This window comes from Artemia franciscana, unplaced genomic scaffold (genome assembly GCF_032884065.1).
Source record: "Artemia franciscana unplaced genomic scaffold, ASM3288406v1 PGA_scaffold_135, whole genome shotgun sequence".
Classification (NCBI taxonomy): domain Eukaryota; kingdom Metazoa; phylum Arthropoda; class Branchiopoda; order Anostraca; family Artemiidae; genus Artemia; species Artemia franciscana.
The window spans coordinates 16,862-37,909 of record NW_027062627.1 but is presented as its reverse complement, the minus strand read 5'-3'; the positions used below and the strand labels follow the sequence as shown (position 1 = coordinate 37,909).

Here is a 21,048-nt window from a genome sequence, read left to right as displayed (position 1 = left end):
GAGTCAAGATTAAACTATTGGAAGATACAGTGATGAAAGTGGTCAAATATGGTTTTGAAGCATGGGCACCCCAAAACCGGAGAAGGATTTGCTAAATTTTTCCCTCAGAAACTACCTACGGATTGTCTGACTGACCGTATTTCATATAGCAGCCTGTCTAAAAAGTGGTGTTCAGTCCTGGTTTCTAGGGTTTTAATAAGAGAAAGGTTAAGATGGGTAGGACATGTTCTGTGGATACCAGATTGTCAAAGTTTGTCCTTTTCGACCAACTGTCTAAGACTAAATTAAAAGCAGGTCGTCCTTGGCTGGGGTGGGAAGATATTATTAGGGAATGCTTGAGGGAAATGTGAACTTCTTGGGAGGGTTAACAGAGGGGCGCTATGAATAGGTTGGGACGGAGGAGCAGCGTGCGTAGCTTAGTCAGCCTCAGGTGGCTTGGCGCTGCGATGAGTTGTTAACACTAGTATATTATTATGCTATTCTGCCCTTACTCTTACTTTATTATTTTTATAGAACAATTGAAGTCTTAAATAAAAACATGATTCGTAAGAAAATGAGCATGTCAGCTTCCGTTTCAACCTGAGACAGATTCCAGCAAGTGAACACTGATTTTTTAGTCAAGGTTATCCTAGGCAGCAGGGACGTTTAACATTCTCATCAAATCTGTTGATATAAAACGCAGCTTATTGCAATTTCTGGTGAATAAGAAGAAAAGATTACAACAGCGAGGCTAGTGATAGAAACGTGGAAATGGGTAAACCAGGTAGTCTACAAATATTGTTTAATAAGACTAGGGATTCTCTGTGTATCTATAATTCTTAGTAGATTTTCCATTCTTGGGATTTTCCTTCTATTATAAGGAATTTGAAGTCTGTTAGGGAAAACTATTTCATTTAGGAGCTTGGGGATTTTTTAAGGAATTTCTATGTTTTTTCTAAACCTTGCGATTTTCCGCAATATAGTGCATAGATTCATTATTCAATCAAACAGGATAGAAAGCTAACGATTAAAAAAGTGTAAAATAGTCCCTATTACACCACACAATATGTGCCAAATCAGAATTTATGCAAATATACTGCCTTTGAAACTTCCAATTTTGCATTATATCAGACATAGACCTCAGAGTAATGTCATCAAGAGGATAGGCAAGCCTAGTTCATTGCAAGTTAAATGCTTCCTTTTTAACAACATTTGCTCAGGTAGGCCTAAATTTTTTCTTCATAGCCTATTTAAAGTTTTGCTCTCTATAATCTATCAATTCCAAATTAGATTTTTGTTTTTCTGTTAAAACCTTTGAAAATGGATTGGATGTGAATGCACTGTCTACATCTGCAAATAGATCAGAAATAGGATAAAATGGATAAAGATGCTCAAGATAGGCTAGAGTCACTAAATTAAAAAGTATATATTAGATATAATTTTCTCAATAAAAAAAAAAAATATTTAAAAAGAACATAGGCCTAGGACTTGATGTTTTTCATAATAAGATTTGTAATATAACTAGATAGGTTAAATCAATTATAGTTTGATGACTGAAGTTAGTAAGGAGGAAGAGGGGTGGGATATCTGCTCTGGGAATGGTTTAATGGTTTTAGTTTTTACTTCTAACATCTAATCTATACTCTATTAATTCTCTTGTTTGTAACTGAAGCACTAATAACTTCCTATTTTATAGAGGTTTCAAGCTCTTGTCTGCAAAAATGTTGAATTTTGTATTTTTTGCCAGAACATGTAGGGTTTACATAGAAGCTTGGCAATGCCTTCCCAGAAGATATTTTTGGCCCTAGATTCTGAAAATTTCATTTTTATAACCTCCCTTTCAAAGAGAGTGAAAAGTATCTAAACTAGAATGTTACATTTGTCTTATTGTTGATTCAGGTAAATAATTGCTTTCAAGGTACACTTTCTTTAATATACCCTATGAAGTAGGCCAGATGATTTTCTATGCTATGTTTTGGTAAATGTGAACATATACCTTATGGATGTCAGGATTTCCACAATTTTTTAAATCCAAAGGGTGCCAAAACTCTAGATGAGTTTTATTGTATCTTGGAAAAGAAAATGATTAGTGATTCAACTATGCAGAAGGGCAATAAAATTAATTACCATTGTTTGGCAGATTCTCTCCACATGAGGAAACCCACACACACACACAAATATGATACTTATTTCATGTTTGCCAACAAATACAGTTCACAGATTTTCTATGCACAAACCACTTATGCCACCCCTATCCCTGAATCTGTAAATATGAGGTGTTTCTTCTAATTAAGATCCATTTCATTGGGGATACTAGTAGTTCATGGGCATACTACAGGAAACACATCACTTACCAGTATGTCTTGGGTGCTTTCAAAATGGTTCTGTTCTGTGCTTTCAAAATGTTTAAGGACAGGCAAGGAACCTGTCTGCTGCAGGAATTCATTGACAGATTTGTAAAGTGTATGATGATGCTGTTATGATTAGAAACTAAGGGCATAAGTGTGTACAAAAATTCAAAGATGGCAGTGAAATTATTCATTATAAGTGGGCTCTGGTCAGCCTTTTCTGATTACAGACAATTTGGTTACTTCAATTTGAGCAAGGTATTTGTAAGAACAGGTGCTTCACAATAACAGATCTAACAAATCAATTTCCTGAGGTACCAAGGTCAGTGCTTTACAAAATTGTTTCTAAACAACAACAGTTTAGAAAACTATGCTCTTGTTGGGTCTTAGAACTCCATGAGTGAAACATGGGTTTCCTATACCATGCCCAAGTTGAAGCAACAGAATATAGAATAGAGACACACACTCACCTGTAAAGATGAAGGCCAAACACACTGTCCCTGTGCAAAATTATGGCATCAGGTTTAGGGATAGGCATGGTGTTATTTTGGTTGACTTCATGCAACAAGGAACCACTATCAATGCAGAAGTATTCTGCCAAACCCTGAGAAAGTTATGCAGAGCAATTCAAAACAAAACACACAACATGCTGGCAACCCTACTGTTCTAATCCTGCTCCAAGCATCTACTATCCATTACTCCACCTCAAGCAACACCACAGTGGTAACTGTTAAAATGGTGTGAACTGTTAAAATGGTTAAAATGGTGTGAACTCTTGGTCATTAGGGCAGTTGGCAAGTGCTTATGAAGAGGGTATTTTAAAATTTGTTGAGAGGCATAATATGAGTTTGAACTAACTTGGGAACTATGTTGAAAAATAGAGTAATCCATGTACTTTCTGGAAAAAATTATTTTATTGAAGTAACTTTTTGTTGTGTACTTGTGTTCCAATGGACCTTACTTAAAAACTGCATCTCATATATTGCCAAAACCATATATTTCCATGCATTTTTCCATTTCTTGATTTTGTCAATGTTGCTTCAGTTTATGGGTATTAAGCTGAAACAATGAGTGATGTGTGGCAAAATACATTTAATGCATGTAATTTGTGCTATATTCTTTTTGTGAAAGTGGTTTATGCCTATAATAATAATAGAGAGTCAGCTTGGAGGATGGCTTGTCATACCCAACTGTCTCACACACTCAATCCAAAGTTGCTATTGTGCAGTGGTGCCAACTCTAAATTGCTAGAGAATGGTTCTTGAACCATACCTGCCATGTGATCACTATTACCAATCGGGCGGAAATTGCATCTCTCTAGCACTCTTTTTTGCAGTTAAAAAAGGTTTGGAAGAATAGGAAGATAAGTCTGCTAACCAAGATTAAAATATTGGAAGCTACAGTGGTGACAGTGGTGGAGTATAGTTATGAAGTGTGGGTACTCCAAAAAACTGTAAGATGATTTACTAGAGGTGTTCCAGAGAAATTGCTTACAGATTGCTTTGGTTGTTGCTGATTGATCTAAAAAAGTAAGCAGTATGAAAAATGTGGTCCAATCCTGCTTTCTAGAGCTATAATGACAGAAAGGATAAGATGGCTAGGACAAATCTTGCAGATGAAAAATAACAGATTGCCAAGGATTGTCCTTATTTGCCAACCATGTACTACAAAATGATAGAAGAACTCTCTTTATTAACTACTAATTACAAAAACTATAAATACACACAACCGCCCTGGGGAAGGCTCAAAGAGCCTGATGTTGGACGGCTGCAATCCTCTGATTCTCAACCTAATTTAATAAGAAAAAAAAACAAAACAGAAACTAAAAAAAACGGAAACTGAAAAAGGACAAAACACTCTCACTCAATTACTCCTTAATGCCAGAATATAAATAAATAAAGGCTAACAATAATTAAAAAAAAAGAAGAAAAAGAAAAAAAAGAATTATCTCCCCACTTCCAATAAATGTTTTTTTAAATTTACTTTAAACAACCCAATATGTTCTGCCTCCCTAATGCCAGCTGGGATATCATTCCAAATAGCCGGAGCTAAATACCTAATTCTGAAAGCTGCACGTGTGGTGTCTCGGTACTCAACAATAAAATTATCTGTCTCTATAGTCTCATACCCATGGAGTGAACAATTTACTAAAAAAAAAAACTGGTAAAAACTGGAGGACATACATCATTGCAACATCAATATGCAAAAACAGCAGCTTGATAATCTCGAATCTGACCAATGTTAAGCACTTGTAATTTCTTAAAACATGACGCGGTATCATTCACATTTTCTACATAATTACCAAGAAGACGTTCTGTTTTATTTTGTAGGATCTGCACTCTTTTAAAATTTGCATAGAAATTACTAGACCAAAGGACACAACCATAAGAAATATAAGGTGCAACAATGGTGTGGTATAATAATAATAGAACTGGTAATGGTAAAACATGCTTTAATCAACGCAAAATTCCTAAACCAACTAGCAACTTTAGCTGCAACAAGATCACTATGGTTCTTCCAAGATAGATTACAATCAAGCTGGAACCCCAAATAACGCACTTCATGCAGTTGTGACAGAGGCCTGCCATTTAAAAACATCTTTTTATCAACACATGGAGGCTTACCAACTCTCCTATAAATCATAAAATTAGTTTTATTAATGTTTACTGACAAAAGGCTCAAACTTGTAAATACAAAAAATGCCTTTAATACCCTATTAACTTTCAACAACAAATCATCAACAGATTGACTAGACATAGTTAAAGCTGTATCATCTGCAAAAGTTGTAATACAACACTCAGGTAAGTAGAAACGCATTGAATCAACATACACAAGGTACAGAAGTGGTCCCAAAACAGACCCCTGAGGTACACCACACCTCACTTGAAAAGGAGAAGAAAACACATCATTTAATACAACTTGAATAGATCTACCACTTAAAAAACTATTAAACCACTTTAAATAATTACCACGAACTCCAAGTGATTGTAGACGTTTGAGTAGTATATTAAAATCCACTGTATCGAATGCTTTTCTAAAATCGATGAAAACGGTCAAAGGGATTTCACCATGTTCAAAGCATTTATTTACAGTATCACAAAGGGAATGCACGGCATCCGCCGTTGAGTGACCTTTCCTAAAGCCAAACTGGTTTTCACTTAACATCCCCATTTTCATAAGGTGATCATAAAGCCTTTTATGCACAATTTTTTCAAATATTTTCGAAAACAAGGGTAGGATTGATATGGGTCTATAATTTTCAATTTCTAGCTTAGAGCCACCTTTTGCCCTTTTAAGCGCATCAGGGAATATACTGGTTTGGAGGGAAAGATTGATGATATGGACTAGACATGGTATTAAATAACACATCACTGACTTAAAAGTTTTCAGATTAATGCCATCAATCCCTGCTGAATTCGATTTGATTGTTTTCACAACCTTCAGAATTTCATCTCCAGTACAAGGCTGAAATTCAATTTCATTTCCAATTCCTCTATCATCCACAAATTCATCTTTCATTAAATCATTATTAAAGTTCACCAACCCTTGCGCCTGTACGTTTTGCCCAACACTTGAAAAAAACTCAGCAAATTTAGTTGTGACACTTGTTTCATCATTAACAAATTCACCTTGAATCAGTAGCGAATTAGGTGGAGCTTCTTTCCCCCCTCCCAATAGGTCATTAATAACTTTCCAAATTCTTTTAGTATTATCCTTATTTGAACTCAATTTGTTGGCAAAGTATTCTTTTTTAGCCTTTCTTCTCATAGAGTTTACTTTGTTGCGTATTATTTTGAATTTTTCCAGTTTAATGGCACATCCACTATTTAAACATTCAACATACGCTTGATTTCTCAAATCTGACACTTTAAGAATTTCAATAGTTATCCAGGGCTTCCTGGGTTCACGCTTACGGGGTTTCAAGAATTTCACTGGGCAAGTCTTATCATAAATTGGCTGTACAACCCCCATCATATGATCAAATGCACCAGAAGCGTTATCTTTCATAACCATAATCTCACTAAAATCAATGGTACTCAACTCTTCACCAAACCTCTGTAAATTCACCTTTTTCAATGACCCAGACATTACTTTTTTTATTTTATTTCTTTTTATTCGACCACAAGGTACTGCTCCAACAACTGGGAAATGGTCCGAACAAGGGTATAGAACCACATCAGCATAACTACAGTCCAGATACTTAGTACCAACAAAAATATTATAAATAAGAGTGGCTGAATGACTTGTAACACGTGTTGGAATATTTACTATGGGGAAAAGATCATGAGCAACCATCAAATTAAGAAAATCAAAATTCGCTCCATTCAATGTAAGCAGATCAAAGTTGAAATCACCCATACAAATAAAATCTAAACCTGTCCAAGACACCTCACAAGCAAACTGATCAAACCCACGTTCAAATTCTTCCCAGCTAGCACTTGGTGGCTTATACACAACACTAATCAAAAATTTACTACTTCCCATATCTAATTCCAGGCTAAAACTTTCGAATTTACCCTCTATCCAAACATCAATATCATTTCTAACATAGTATGTCAACGACTTAGAAATCAAACACGCAATTCCCCCTCTATAAAGTGACGTCCGGTTTTTAATCTCCAAATTATAATCTGGAAAAGAATACAATGAGACAGTGTTCCTGACTCAAAAAACTTTCGCAAATACCAATAAAACTAACTTTACCTTGAGAATCCGAGAGAAATTGCAATACATCCTCATAACACGTGGTTAGGTGGCAATTCCAGGCACATAAACTCAGTAAATCAGATTCCATGGGGTTTATCTGCGAACATTGAACATAAACACTGTTTCTCAACTGTTTAAATTTAACTTGGTTCATACAAGGTTCAATATCATTTGCTATTTGTGCTGACAAAACCTGTTCAAGGAGAAAAGGTCAGCTCATTAAATCATCCAGTATAGACGCAGCAAGAGTAAATGAAATCTCATACCAAAACAAATCTCTCTAACTGGAAAAAAAAAGCAAGAAAGAAAAAATACACATAAAACAGAAAAAAAGAAAAGAAGAAAATATAAGCAAAAATCTTACAACAAAATAAACAAATGTAAAAAAACACTAATCATAACATATGAAACAAAGTAACTAAATACAGTCGGTAATAGAACGGATTGTCATGACTGTTGACCCTGCACTAGGCTTTGCCAAAATTTGACCCTGATCTGACCAGGCATTTCGTTGACCATACTTGTCTTTTGCTGCGTTCAAAATGTCCCGGCGACGTTTAGTTAGAGACTCCGATACAAAAACACCAGTTGAACCAAGTTTAGCTTTTGCTTTAAACACTCTACGGGCCACATCTTTGCAAGAAAATTTAACAATGATCAGAGCAACTCTAATAGACCTTTCTTCATGCTGTGTAGTCGGATTATTCAATCGGAGATGGTATACATTAATCAAATCGGAAGAGGAGACATCTGTCACAGACATTTTGCTATTTATAATGCGAGATATTGTTGTACGAGTGTCTACACCAGGTAACTGCTTTACCCCATGAAAAACAAGACTATCGAGTAAGGATTCTTGATCATAATCATCAAGCTTTTTTCTATTCTACTAATCCTCTCCTCCAAATTTTCAATTTGATTTCTCAGACTACTTAGAGTGAAAATGAAAATCAAGTTATCCTTGAATGGGGTGGGATAATGTTGTAAGGAAAGATTTATGGGAAATAGGACTTCTTGGGAGGGTGTAAAGAGGGAGGTTTTGCATGGATAGGGATAGAGGAGTGTGCATTGCTCTGTTGGCCTCTGGCAGCTTAATGCTACAGTGAGCTGTTAGTAGTAGTAGTATAGTAATTGAGATACTGATTAACTAATACTTGGTTAAAAAAGAATTTCCAAAAGTTTTAGCAGTATCTATTTGATTTATAGTGCTATTATCAAAAGAACAAAAATTTGCATAAACAAATGCCTATTTTCAGTAGAGCATAAATGGCATCATAGCCACAAGAGGAGGGGCCTGAGGGATGTGAGTACTCCTGTAAATATAGTAATTATAGTGAGGCAGCAGTGAAGCAGGGCAAGGGAATCTTTCATTCCCAGGATACCTCAATAAGAATGATACCAAATGGTTTTAGTGACAAACATTTTTATTCAGAAAGTATATTTATTTGTTGTAATATGTTTGTAATATGATTTATTTGTTGTAATATGCTTGAAAGCTTACCATATTTGGTATTAATAAATAAATAAAAAAAATAGCAATATCTACATACAAATAATATGCATTTATTTGTATCAGCTTTCTCGTTGTTTAGAAAAAGGGTTTTTTCAAAACAGTTGTAAAAGTATAAACATATGAAATGATAAACATTGTTTGGATGATACAGGTTTGTAGTTCAGCTAGCTCTGATTTAGCCTTCACCATCATTGTTCCAAGTTCTGAACTAAAGTTATCAAATTTCCTTTGTCTATTATGTTGCAAAGTAAAAAGAAAAAGGATAACAGAAAGCAAAAAGCTTGTGTCTGTGTTTATCCACATCATCATCATATTGGTTTCTTTTGGTTGTGTAATTTTTCCCTCCTTCATTGCTTGTTTTTTCTACTTCTTTTAAGATGATATATTCTACCCAATATACTGTTGTCAAGTAAAGGTGAAAAAATAAATGACAATAATAATAATAGTAGTTGCAGGGTAAGCAATGACTGGCTTTTGCTGTGTAAAATGTTGCCCCCTCTGACTTACTGTATAGTTCTAAATTATTAAATGCTAATCATTAAAAGTGTGTATGTACATATTTTATAAATGGTATTGGTGTTTTCTTAGATTAGATTTCAGTGGTTTTTGAGTTTGTTGACTTCAAATCTAGATTGCTATATTGGGTTTGAAATCACAGTACATAAAGTACATATTTAACATATTATGGTCATATCACACCTTGTTGAAATTAGAGTCATGCAAGTAGTTTTGTATGGTTATTTGAGTAGACCAAAGGACCCTTTGGCTTACCTGCCCTCTAATGCAACCCTCTTTGTCAACTTTGTTTTTATTAACAAATTTTACCTTTCTTGATCCATGATTGTTCAGGAACTATTTAAATAGTTTTAATTAATTTTAATTAATTAACTATTTAAACTTTAAGGTAAATGATTAAATGTTAATAATTAAATAACATTAATATTGCAGCACGATTTTCCTAAATCAGAAAATTTTAAGCACATACTTTACAAATAAGATTCATTTATTTTTTTGTTTTTTTTGTTATTTATTTTTATCAATGCTGGTTTCTTTAATTAATGCTGGGCACTTTTTGACAAATGTTTTATTGCATAATTTGAAATAAAAGTCCAAAGTATAAACAGTTTGAGTGTATTTTCCAAATAGTGCTTGATCCTCACTTAAGTGGTATATAAGAGTTTATAATATTGCTGATTATGAATCTGAAGCTAATATTGCAATATAGGAGTCCAAAATCACTATGCAGCCACTACCACCATGTTTCTTCTTGTAAATGGAACTGATTACATAGATGTTCACAATTTTAATTATAAAATGATTATGAATTAAACTAGAAAAAACAAAATTTTTCCCTGGAAATTATAAAGCAAATCCAAAAGTTAAATAAACTGACATTGTTATTAATGAGCAATTGAAACTTAATCAGAATTTAAATTGCTTAATGATATAATGAGCATAACTGGTTGTACCCTCTTGGTACAACCCTTTATCCCCCCCCCATCCTCTTCCAGAAAGAAATATGGTGCTATAGTATACAAAAGTTATTTGTAATAATGAAAGAATATGGCTCCTATCTTAAATATCCATGGTATATTACAAATTATCACTTCCTGACCCTGCTCCTAGAAAACTCTACATTGTTTTGTTGAATATTTGGTTTGAAAATTGGTTTGTGTCTATGGAAAAAATTGAACATGGTTTCATCTGTAACCTGTTTCAAAGACAATGTTTATTTTATATGTTTGAACTTGTATGATTGTTTTGAAAAATCCTTTTTCTAAACAACAAGAAAGCTGATAATTATAAATGTATATTTATATATATATTTGTATCTAGATATAGCTATTAATAATGAAAATACAATATTACAATGTATTATTAGAAGTGAATACCATTTTGGAGAAAATCGTATTTGTCTTTAATCCATTTAGTATTCCTCTCCATGGGGTGCCCAGGGAATAATAGATCCTTTTTTTCTCAAATTTTTTCTTTTCTTCCATTATTAAAATGATACAAGAAGAAAAATAAAAAAAAGACTTATATAGAAGAAATACTAGATTTAAAAAGCTTTTAAAATTAAAAGGTGTAAATTTTATACTTTTTATCCTACTTTTAGTTGTTCTACTTAGTGGTTCTACTTTTCTGATAACTCAACTTCACCATCCCCTTCTTTTTTTTCATATTGTTAAAATTGATGTTACTGCAATTATAAGTGTTACCATCCTTCAATCCCGCCTCCATCCTCTCAAGGTTATACAGTAGTGTCATTTGCACGTTACTGAAAACTAAATGTATTTTTTATGGATTTTCATTTAACACTGATTAAATTCAGCAAATCCTGCTGGATCTAACAATTAGGTAAGTCTGATTTAATCAGTAAATAAATAGGTTATAATCAATTTAGTTTTTTTTTTGTCTAATAAGTAACATTTGATCCTCAGAGGTTTCTTCCTTCTAAATCCTGTATTTTTAAGTGTGTAGAAAATTAGTTGGATATAAGCTTTCAATTTAAGGTATTTGTCTATTTTTCAGTAAATCAGAAATGAAATTCTAAGCTTTGGGGAGCTTGATGTTTGGCATAATTGCACTTATTGTAAGGAAATGGAAAATTTGTGACAATCAATTTTTTACTGATTCAGCAAGATTTTATGCTTGTCTCTGTTTCCTTCCTTTTAATTTCACTCTCTCCAAGCACAGTGAAACAATTTGCTGAACAGGAATTTCCATTTCAGAAATGTACTAAGTTTTCAGCAAAGCTTAATTGACACTACCTGCTATGGGACAATTTGAGGGGTTGCATTGCCACCCATTATTTATATTAATTATATATTTGTTTTAAATCTTACTTAGTTGTTCATCGTGATTTCTTTTTGTTTTAGGATTCATCTCTTCATTTATAGTAATTTCTGCTCATCTTATCTATTTTGTCTTGTATAACCTAATTTATGCTTGTCTTGAGTTTTAAACATTTGTGCTTTAATTTGCATAGGATTAAACTCTAAAAAAACAGAATTTTGATACCAATAGTTCCATCAAAAGAATTGCATTTTTAGTCTTACCTGTCAAAAGTTATAATTCTGAGAAAATGTGCCTTTTTTTTTAGAAAATAGGGGGAAACACCCCTTAATAGAATCTTAACAAAAAATCACACCATCAGATTCAGTATATCAGAGAACCAATCTACAAAAATGCGGAATTTTGTATTTTTTTCCACAAGATGGATTATGGATGCATGTTTATTTGTTTTAATGTCTTTTTTCCCAGGTGTGATTGTATTGACCCAGTGGTCATAGAATGTCGCGAGAGTGTCCTTTTTAAGTGACCAAACAAATTAGAGGGCACCTAGGCTCCCTCCCATGCTCATTTTTTCCCTAAGTCACCAGATCAAATTTCTGAGATAGCTATTTTATTCAGCATAGTAAAAAAAACTAAAAACTGTGTCTTTGGGGACAACTTACTCCCCCACAGTTCCCATGGGAGAGGCTGCAAGTTATAAACCTTGGCCAGTGTTTACACATAGTAAGGGTTATTGGATAGTATACAGACACTTCCAGTGGGATTTTTCGGTTGAGGGGGGACTTTCCATTGATGAATTTGTCATGGAAGAGAATTTCCGTGAAGGGGGTGCAGGATTTTTTAGTATTTTTAAAGAGCAATGAAAGAATAAATATGGAAAAGTTTTTTCAACTGAAAGTGAGGAACAGCATTAAAACTAAAACGAACAGAAGTTATAACACATATGAGGGGTTCACCTCCTTCTAATACCTTGCTCCTCACACTAAAGTTTTTTTTTTTATTATTTCAACCACTTATTCTATTTGCCTTTGTGATTCAGGGATCATTCTTAAGGAATTGGGACAAAATTTAAGCTTCAGTATGAAGAGCGAGGTATTGACGAGGGGGCGAACCCCCTTACATATGTAATAAAAACATACAGATTTAGAAGTTCGTTACGTAAGTTGATTCGTAAGTTACGTATATTTTTACTAATAAAAACGTTCGTAAAATTAAAAGTTCTGGTTGCCTTTTTAAGTAACCAAAAAATTGGAGGGTAGCTAGGCCTACTCCCCCACTCCTTTTTTTTTCCAAAATCATCCAATCAAAACTATGAAAACACCATTTAGCCAAAAAAAATAAATTAATATGCAAATTTTGTTTTAATTATTCATGTGTGGTGAGCCAAAATCAAAACATGCATTAATTCAAAAACATTCAGAAATTAAATAAAAAAAAAAGTTTTTTTTAACTGAAAGTAAGGAGCAACACAAAAACTTAAATCAAACAAAAATTACTCTGTATGTGAAAGGGGCTGCTCTCTCCTCAACGCCTCGCTCTGTACGCTAAAGTTTTTTATTGTTTTAAAAAGTAGCGTAAAGAGCGGGGTGCTGAGGAGGGAACAGCCCCTTTCAAAATTGGAGTAATTTTTGTTCGTTTTAAGTTTTAATGTTGGTTCTTACTTTCAGTTAAAAAACCTGTTTTTTTTTTATTTAATTTGGGAAAGGAATTGTTAGATGCTTAATGTTCTTTTCTTTATAATTTAATAGATATATTTTTCAAAATAGAAATGGTAATTGTTTTATGCCATACCTAACAACAGATGGCAGGAAAAATGAGCAGCAACATATCTCTATTTTGTAAGCAATGAAAATGCTCAGGTAGAGCAGCTGGGCACATTCCCATCTAAGGTTCAAAATCTGTATTTTCAACGTAATACCTTAAATTAAGTATTTTAGGTATTAATACATCAAATTATATAATACCCCTGTTATTGAATTCTCTCAAACAAATCTAGTGAACAAACTGGAAGTTGATTATTATATTCTGTATCAATATGTTAGTTTTAATTTTAATGCTTTGGCATTTCTGCTATGATAGTTGCTATATATGTGATTGAAAATATCCAGGCTTTTGTATCTGCTTTCAATGTCTAATAAATGGACTTCTCCATTTGAATGTTTATCTGTTTGTTAAAAGTCTGTAAAAATGTGTTCCAAAATTATTCAAGCTTCTGAAAATATTCTCCAATAGTCCACATCCTGGTGATAAATATTAGCTATTTCTCCAGGCAAACAAATTTTGGGGGAGGGGGCCTTTGAGCCCAGTCCCTTCTGTAACTATTAAGATTTTTGAGTTCATCCTACATCAGTGATACACTAAGAAATGCTTACTTTTTTTTAACTTGATGTAGAAAATTGTCAGATTATTCCTGTTCATAAGTATTAGAAAATGGCAATTCAATATACAGCTTTACAAGTCATTCAATTGTCTTGGACCTTAAAGGGACATAAATTTGACATTTCCTACTGGTAGTCTATACATCTTCAAGGGCAGCCCAAAGACAGTCAGGCTTGAAATTTGACATTAATTTTAAACTGTTCATGTGTTCCTTCTGGTGTTTTGATTTTACTTTTATACTAGAATCACTCATTTTGTTTTATAAAAAGGTTGTCACCCCCTAAACTTGAAGAAGAAACAAAAGTGTATTTTTTAAATCTTAAAGTAACTTTTTGGACTCAGATCTTTTTTTTGTCCCTCCTTATGTGTAAGTATGTTGACCATATGTCACTAGCCTTGGTTCTAAGGACATAATGCTAAAATATCAATGGCAGTTTTCTTTGGTATCTAAGATTACAGCAAATACAATTATAACCAAAATATTTATTTTCCAAGTATGACTAGGAGGAAAGTGCTATACCATTAAAAAAAAATAAGAGTAAGTTTTAAGTATATGAAGAACCAAATAATATAAAGCCAAACAGATTGAACTAAACAATAGAATACACATAACTTAAGAATATAGGCTGCATATCTGTTGACAACAATGTTAATTAATGTCTTTGAATTGCTGCAGGGAGTGTATACTATAAATTATTATGCTAGAGAAAAATACCATTTCTTCCAGAAAGTACTATCATGGAGGTATAGACCATGACCAGAAATAGTATATTCATAATAACACTGGATGCCTCTATATCTCTTTTACTTCCCACTAATTTGTTGTGTTTTTCAGGTTTTACTCCAAGAGGTGACAGAGGAGGTCGAGGTGGCCGTGGAGGAGGAGGAGGGGGAGGACGTGGTGGCTTTGGAGGTGGCGGAAGAGGAGCACCGCGTGGAACCCCTGCTGCACGGAAAATAGCTTTGGAACACAACGTAAGTGAAGCCACATATAACTTTTAAACAAGGTCGTAATCAGGGGGTTGGAACCCCTCTCCGAAACGTTTGCTCGACTCGCAAAAACGTAACAAAATGGCATATAAACAATTTTTGATGCTTTTTTTATAGTTTTTTTTATTTATTTGACATTCAGAAGTACAAGTCAATGCACATTTGGAGAATTAACGTAAGGTGGCAGTACCGTGTAATGGGAGGGTATGATTCAAGACAATTGATTTAGTCATCGGCAGAGGGGAGAGATTTAGGAATTGTTGATTAGGAACTAACGAACATGCACAAACAGTATTTGCCAGACCCTTGGTACAATCAAGCGTACTGTACGCAGTAGATCATCCAAAGTTATGACCAGATTGTACAAGGGTCTTGTGTGACCATTGCTAGAATTTGGATGTGTGTTAAAACAAACACCTAGTTTTTGCTGATTTTTTGCTAATTTTTGCTGTTTTTATTCTATTTTTGCTGATCACCTAAACAAGGGGTGATCAGCAAAAAATAGAATATGTAAAAAGACGGGAAACAAAAGTGGTTGATGGATTTTCCAGAATCTTGACTATCTGTCTCGATTGAATAATCTAAAGCTCCCAAGACTTGCGCACAGGCGTCAAAGAGGTGGTTTTATAATAACCCATAAGCTTTGAATTATGACCCCTCCTGTCAAAGGCCATTTCAGTTGGATGAATCCTTCAGGACAAGAGGGCATAGTAAGAAGTTGTCCCGGAAGACGGCAGAGACCGGAGTCCACAACCACTTCTTCTCCAGTAGAGTGACTGCCCATTGTAACAATCTTCCTGATACTGCTGTTATTGCTCCCTCCGTTGACGCCTTTAAAATTGTTGTTGACAAGAGTTCGTCCATGAAACCATGGAAGACAAAGTGGGATGCAATTCAGTCGATGGCTCCCTATCATCACTATCATCACTGACCAGTGATTCTACAGGATTTTTTTTCTTTATTTTGCTGAACAATGCAATTTAAGGTAATTAGTCTTCAAAGAGACGAGCTATGATAGGGGTATTGTCAAGTGTTTATTAAGTGTATTAAGTGATTATTAAGTGTTTCAGGCCTTTTCACTTGCCTGTCAGGGTGGAAGTGTAGCCGAAAAGACTTAATAGGTAATATTTTAGATAAGTGTCCCAACAAAAACATACACAGTTATTTATTTCTAGGGGAGGTTCAAGTTACAAATATCAATACAGGTGTATAACATGATTGAAAATATAGTAAATTATGGAAACATGAAAGGTCCATTCAACTTTCTACTTTCTACTTTCTACTTTCTCCATTCAAATTTCTGTGCTAAGATTTTTTCAAAATGTTTTTTCCCCTCAAAATCAATGTAAGTGGCATTTTAAAAAATAGGGACAGAGAATCTTAGCTCTAGCAAACTGCAATAAATATAAAATAAGCTATTTACAAAAGAAAGAGCAAGAAATACCTGAGCATGTGCACTTTGTGTCACTTTCTTCAAATCTTCTTGAGGGCCTGTCGTTATTCTTCCAAATTACTCTTCTAGAACTCCATCACCAAGTGCCATACACATCCTGTCAAATAATTGTAGAATGTGGTATTGTCACCTACTATGTCATAGGTGTCATTTCAATGCTTCAATGCCGATGGTTGGCTAGCATATTCTTGCCGAATTTCGAACTAAAATATTAATGATGAACAGAGAAGGTCTCAAGCCTATACTATTGGAGGCAGTCAAGATAGAAGACTTTTGAGAACCTAATAACTATTGAAAGGACTCTTTATTGAATTTTTTCCTTGATTGGTAGACTGCTCCGTGGTCATCTCATAGTACCAAACTGGTGAACAGTGATTCAGATAGGGATTTGCAAAATAACGATGAACTGAAGGAGATATTAAGAATGGATATCATGTATAAGGATTGTAAAGGACTTAAACGTCCTTTATGAAGGAGGTCTTGCAATTGTAAGGGAGTCCTTATCAAGTGTTTTCAGAATTTTGTTGTGTTTCGTTCAAATTAACCCAACGTTTAAGGTTTTCCCCGTCTATAAAATAGTGTTATCGTGCTATAATAGTGTGAATAAAATATATTCGACTAGAAAAAAACCTTAGCTGTTGTTAAATAACTGAATTTTTTTTCTACTTACTTTTAGGCAAAACACTGTCAAAGCAAATATTCAACAAAATTGAAAACCTTAAATTATTTTTTTCTAGAAACAGGAATTTTGCCCCCTTGTTTGGTTTTATCTGATTTTATTTGCTGCTGTTCCAATAGAAATTTTTGTAATTTTTATTTTAGTCTATTAGATTTTTTAGTGAATTGTAATTAATTTTAAACATAATTTTATTTGAATTTAGATTAACCTTGCTGAAGTCACAGGCACAGGCCGAGATGGTAGAATATTAAAAGAAGATATTGTGAAACATGTTGAGAGTTTGAAAAAAGCCAAGGAGGAAGTGCCCAAACCCCTAGACCAGACTCCTATTATTGAAATACCTGTTCCTGAGCCCATCAAATCTCTACCCACGCCTGTTCGCATCCCTCCTGTCATTGAAAAGGATACCATTGAGCCTATTAAAGGATTCAGAAAAGCAATGGTTAAGACAATGACTGCTTCATTGGTAAGATGTGTTTGTATTAGACTTTATGCTCTTAAATCATTCACACCTGCCAATTTGTGTGAAATTTCGCGATTCGCTCTTTTATTTTTACAGTCTGTTGTTTTTAGGTTATGCCCGAGCCTAACTATAGTCACACGACTACAGCTCCAGTTTATGGTAACTAGGGGTATAGCTGAGGTTTGTTGCGCTAGGGGATAATGTTGACTCCCTTCCCAAAAAAGACGTCAGCAGATGATAGTATTGACGAAAAAACCTCATTTTGGCGTCCCCTTAGAGGCTGCGCCCGGGGACAGCCTTCCCCCCTTTCTCTCCCCCTAGCTATGTCACTGATTGTAACCTAGAGGGGGACAAGATATACGCTATGATTTGAAATTGTATTTGATTTTAAGCCCCTTTTTTAATTATTAGAAGCTTCTCATTTCATTCCTAGCGTTGTCACAGCATTGTTGTTCTTGTCTAATTCGTCCACCTACATAAAGCGAGACTGATCAAACTAATAAAAAAAAGGCGATTGTTATTATTTTTTTTTTTAATACCGATGACAGTGAAAATATAATTGTACTGTTTGATCTGATTAAGTGGAAACTTACACAAACGAATGTATCTTAAAAATAGGAAAAATCAGTAATTTGATTTTTACTATTCAAGACTTCCACATGCAGTGATGCAACTTCTGGTCATAGCTGGTGCAAGTTTAACCAAGAGAAAATTGGGTGAAAAATTAGTAAAAAATCAGTTAAAAACACATTACGCCAAACAACATCAGAAAGCGCAGCTTTCCTTTGAAAGTGTAGTTGTCTATGGGAATCAAAGGATTCATAATGTTAAAGTTTTTATGGACGAAAAGCGAGTTAAATTCAACTACATAGTTTTGCTTATTTATTTTTATGATTCAACTTGGCAACACTGACAAAGATGTGATACTGCCTTATAAACTTCATAATTTTGAAGCAACCCAAAGAAAAATGCTAACAAATTTTGGTTTTCTGGTATAAATAGACTTGAAATAGTTCCAGAGTTGACAAATATTTTTATTTTGGTGTCCTTCATACTTTAACGTATTAGTAAATCAGCGTTGCCGTGCAAGTTCTGCAAGACTTCTATGTCTTTCCATGCATTTGCTTAGGCACGGAAGTTTAGCTTAACGCATATTTGAACGCTACTCTTAAGGGCAGATGATACATATACTGCAAAACTCACTTCCTAATTGGCAGAATTCGAAAGTATTGACGATAAATATGCTGCAATTGTCTCCTCTTGATTGGTGGAATTTGAATGCGTAGACGGTAAATATGCTGCGAAGCTCCATTCCTGATTGGTGGAATTTTGAAGTGCAGATGATAGATATACTACAGAACTCCCTTCCTGATTGGTAGATTCTTAGACAAGGAGTTTTTAGACTTGAAAACTGGATGCTTAGCACGCAGCCAAGCACCGAATTTTAGATGTTAACGGGAACTGCCTGGAATATTGCGTTGGACCATTATCTCACGATTACGCTGCATCTACGAACGTACTATGAATTTACGATTGTACTTAGCCGATAACTGTCTAGCGATAACTGTCAACAAAGCGTAAATGACATTTTAGCGCTAGAGGGTCTGAGAAAATGGCACCTTCAATCTTATTTGTGGTGATATCTTGTTGTTTACTGGCTTCTTCATTTCAAATTCTATTCATTTTAGGTTTTTGTGTATTCGTAGATAAAGATGACTATACAATTATATTTAGAATTATTAATCTCAGTTTAGAGCTCATAAAAGACTTGACTCCAAATATGCCAATAGTTAAGTTTTATTTCCTTTGTTTTGTAGCACATATGATTTTTTTTTATGTAATCCCAACTGTTTTTATTTTTGCATCCTAAAGTTATTAAAAAAAATTATTAAATAATTTTTAAATAATTTAAAAGTAAATAAAATTATTGGTTAGGATTTTAGAGGTAGGATTTTTCGTTGGACCATTACCTCACGATTACACTGCATCTACGAATATACTTGCCCGATAACTGTCTAGCAAAGCTATCGGGCCATTTAACAATCTAAAAAGATTGATGAAATCTTTTTAGAAGATTTCAACAATGAAATGTTAAAATCTTCTCAAAAGGCAACATGACCAAAACGGGTTAAAAGCCCTGCTGGATAAAGCTGGCTTCTCAAGAGTATGGAATGAGAGCCAGCATCCCCATTGCAAACCTGATGGTTTCCTTTGTATGTTGGATTCGCGCCTTAAGAACCAGGAGATTCAGGTTTGGATTACTGGTGTTGAGAAATCGTGCACTCTAAGATTTTATAAGCAGATTAGAGTAGTGCATGGAGAGGAGTTTTGCTTGAGACTGAACGTATCATGGAAAGCGCTAAAGTGTTGGCTTCAGGAGCGAGCAAATTATGTGCCACTGCGTAGGGGACACTGAGATTCTTATGATAAAAATGGCCCGGGGGGTATATGTGCTTGCCCCCTTTGTGGGGACTTTGGGAATGGTGTGGAACACCTTATGAGTAATCACCAAATTTTGGAGGGTTTAACGAATAGATTTTGGGGGGAGATGCACCACGGCTCCCTGGTATCTTGGAGACCTCTTCTTGGGACCTAATTATTGCGGTGGAAGGTCTTATAGAGAATGTTTTAGAGGCACGGAAGTTATGATTTCAAAGTGTTAAGTGCTACTGTTTGATTTGTTAAATTATATATACATATATATATATATATATTCTTTTGTCTTTTTTGCGTGTATGTTCATTCGCTTATCAACGAATATGGCCTATGAATCAACGAATATGGCCACGCAAATACTACAAATCTAAAAAACGCTAGAAAAATATCTGATATGTTGAAAATCTAGTCAGTTAAATTGAACATAGATACATAATTATTATGACACTAAGAATATTCTACGAAAGCCTTCGAGTACGCTTATTTACTTATTATTATTTCTTTTGACTTGACCATGTTAGATTAAAGCTATTTTAACAGACAGACTATATCCTCACAGACCATCCCCTAATTGGATCCCCGACTTACGCCTATTGTCTCTAAGGAGTACAGCAAAGGCAATGGGAGAACATGGGATCCACTGGGGAAGTAAAACACTCCAAGACTCCAGGATTTTTTTGATGATTTGAGCATCCTAGATGAAACATTAGCAAAGTGAAAGCATTCTTGTAGGTTTTTAGAGTTCATGGTGCAAAAGAAGGTTTGAAGATTAATGTTAAGAAGACTAAGTCGCTAAAACTAAGAATAAGTGAAAGTCAAGAGTTGATGTTAGGTAATCTTACTTAGGTTGTATTATTAGTAAAGATGGTGGGTGCATCTGCTATTGATATGGCATTGAGATGCTATTGATATATCTGCTATTGGTAGGTGAATCTGCTATTGAGGAATCTCAGCTTTAACTGCTTAGGGAACGCTAGGCGATTCCAGGTCTTTGCTAGCTTTCTAAAAGAAGCATTGACCAGGCCAGTCTTAAGCTTGACTTCCCGTTGACACGGCCCGCCATATGTATGGCTCTCCTCAGATACATAAACTATACAACCTGTTCGACTGTTTGGCTATCGAGCTGCAGATCTAAAAAGAATTCAGTGTTTGCCATGCTTTTCGTTTTATTGACACCCATCTTCATGCAAAAAGATTCGGCAGTATCCTTGACTGGTTGAAATATTGCTGGAACTTCCTCATTCAGAGGTCTAAGAGACAGGCGTCTTAAAATAGAATGGCTTATGTAATATTTGTCATTTCTAT

General features: G+C 34.4%; 1 protein-coding gene across 1 annotated transcript in view; it reads left to right on the top strand.

The window, feature by feature from the left end:
• The first annotated feature begins 671 nt into the window (after nt 1-671).
• LOC136041309 (lipoamide acyltransferase component of branched-chain alpha-keto acid dehydrogenase complex, mitochondrial-like) overlaps nt 672-21,048 on the top strand; it is a 36,777-nt gene continuing 16,400 nt past the window's right edge. The window contains exons 1-3 of the mRNA XM_065725934.1: nt 672-763; nt 14,558-14,697; nt 17,047-17,310. Coding sequence (XP_065582006.1) covers nt 751-763; nt 14,558-14,697; nt 17,047-17,310 — 417 coding nt within the window. The 5' untranslated portion in view covers nt 672-750. The remainder of the gene's footprint in view (nt 764-14,557; nt 14,698-17,046; nt 17,311-21,048) is intronic.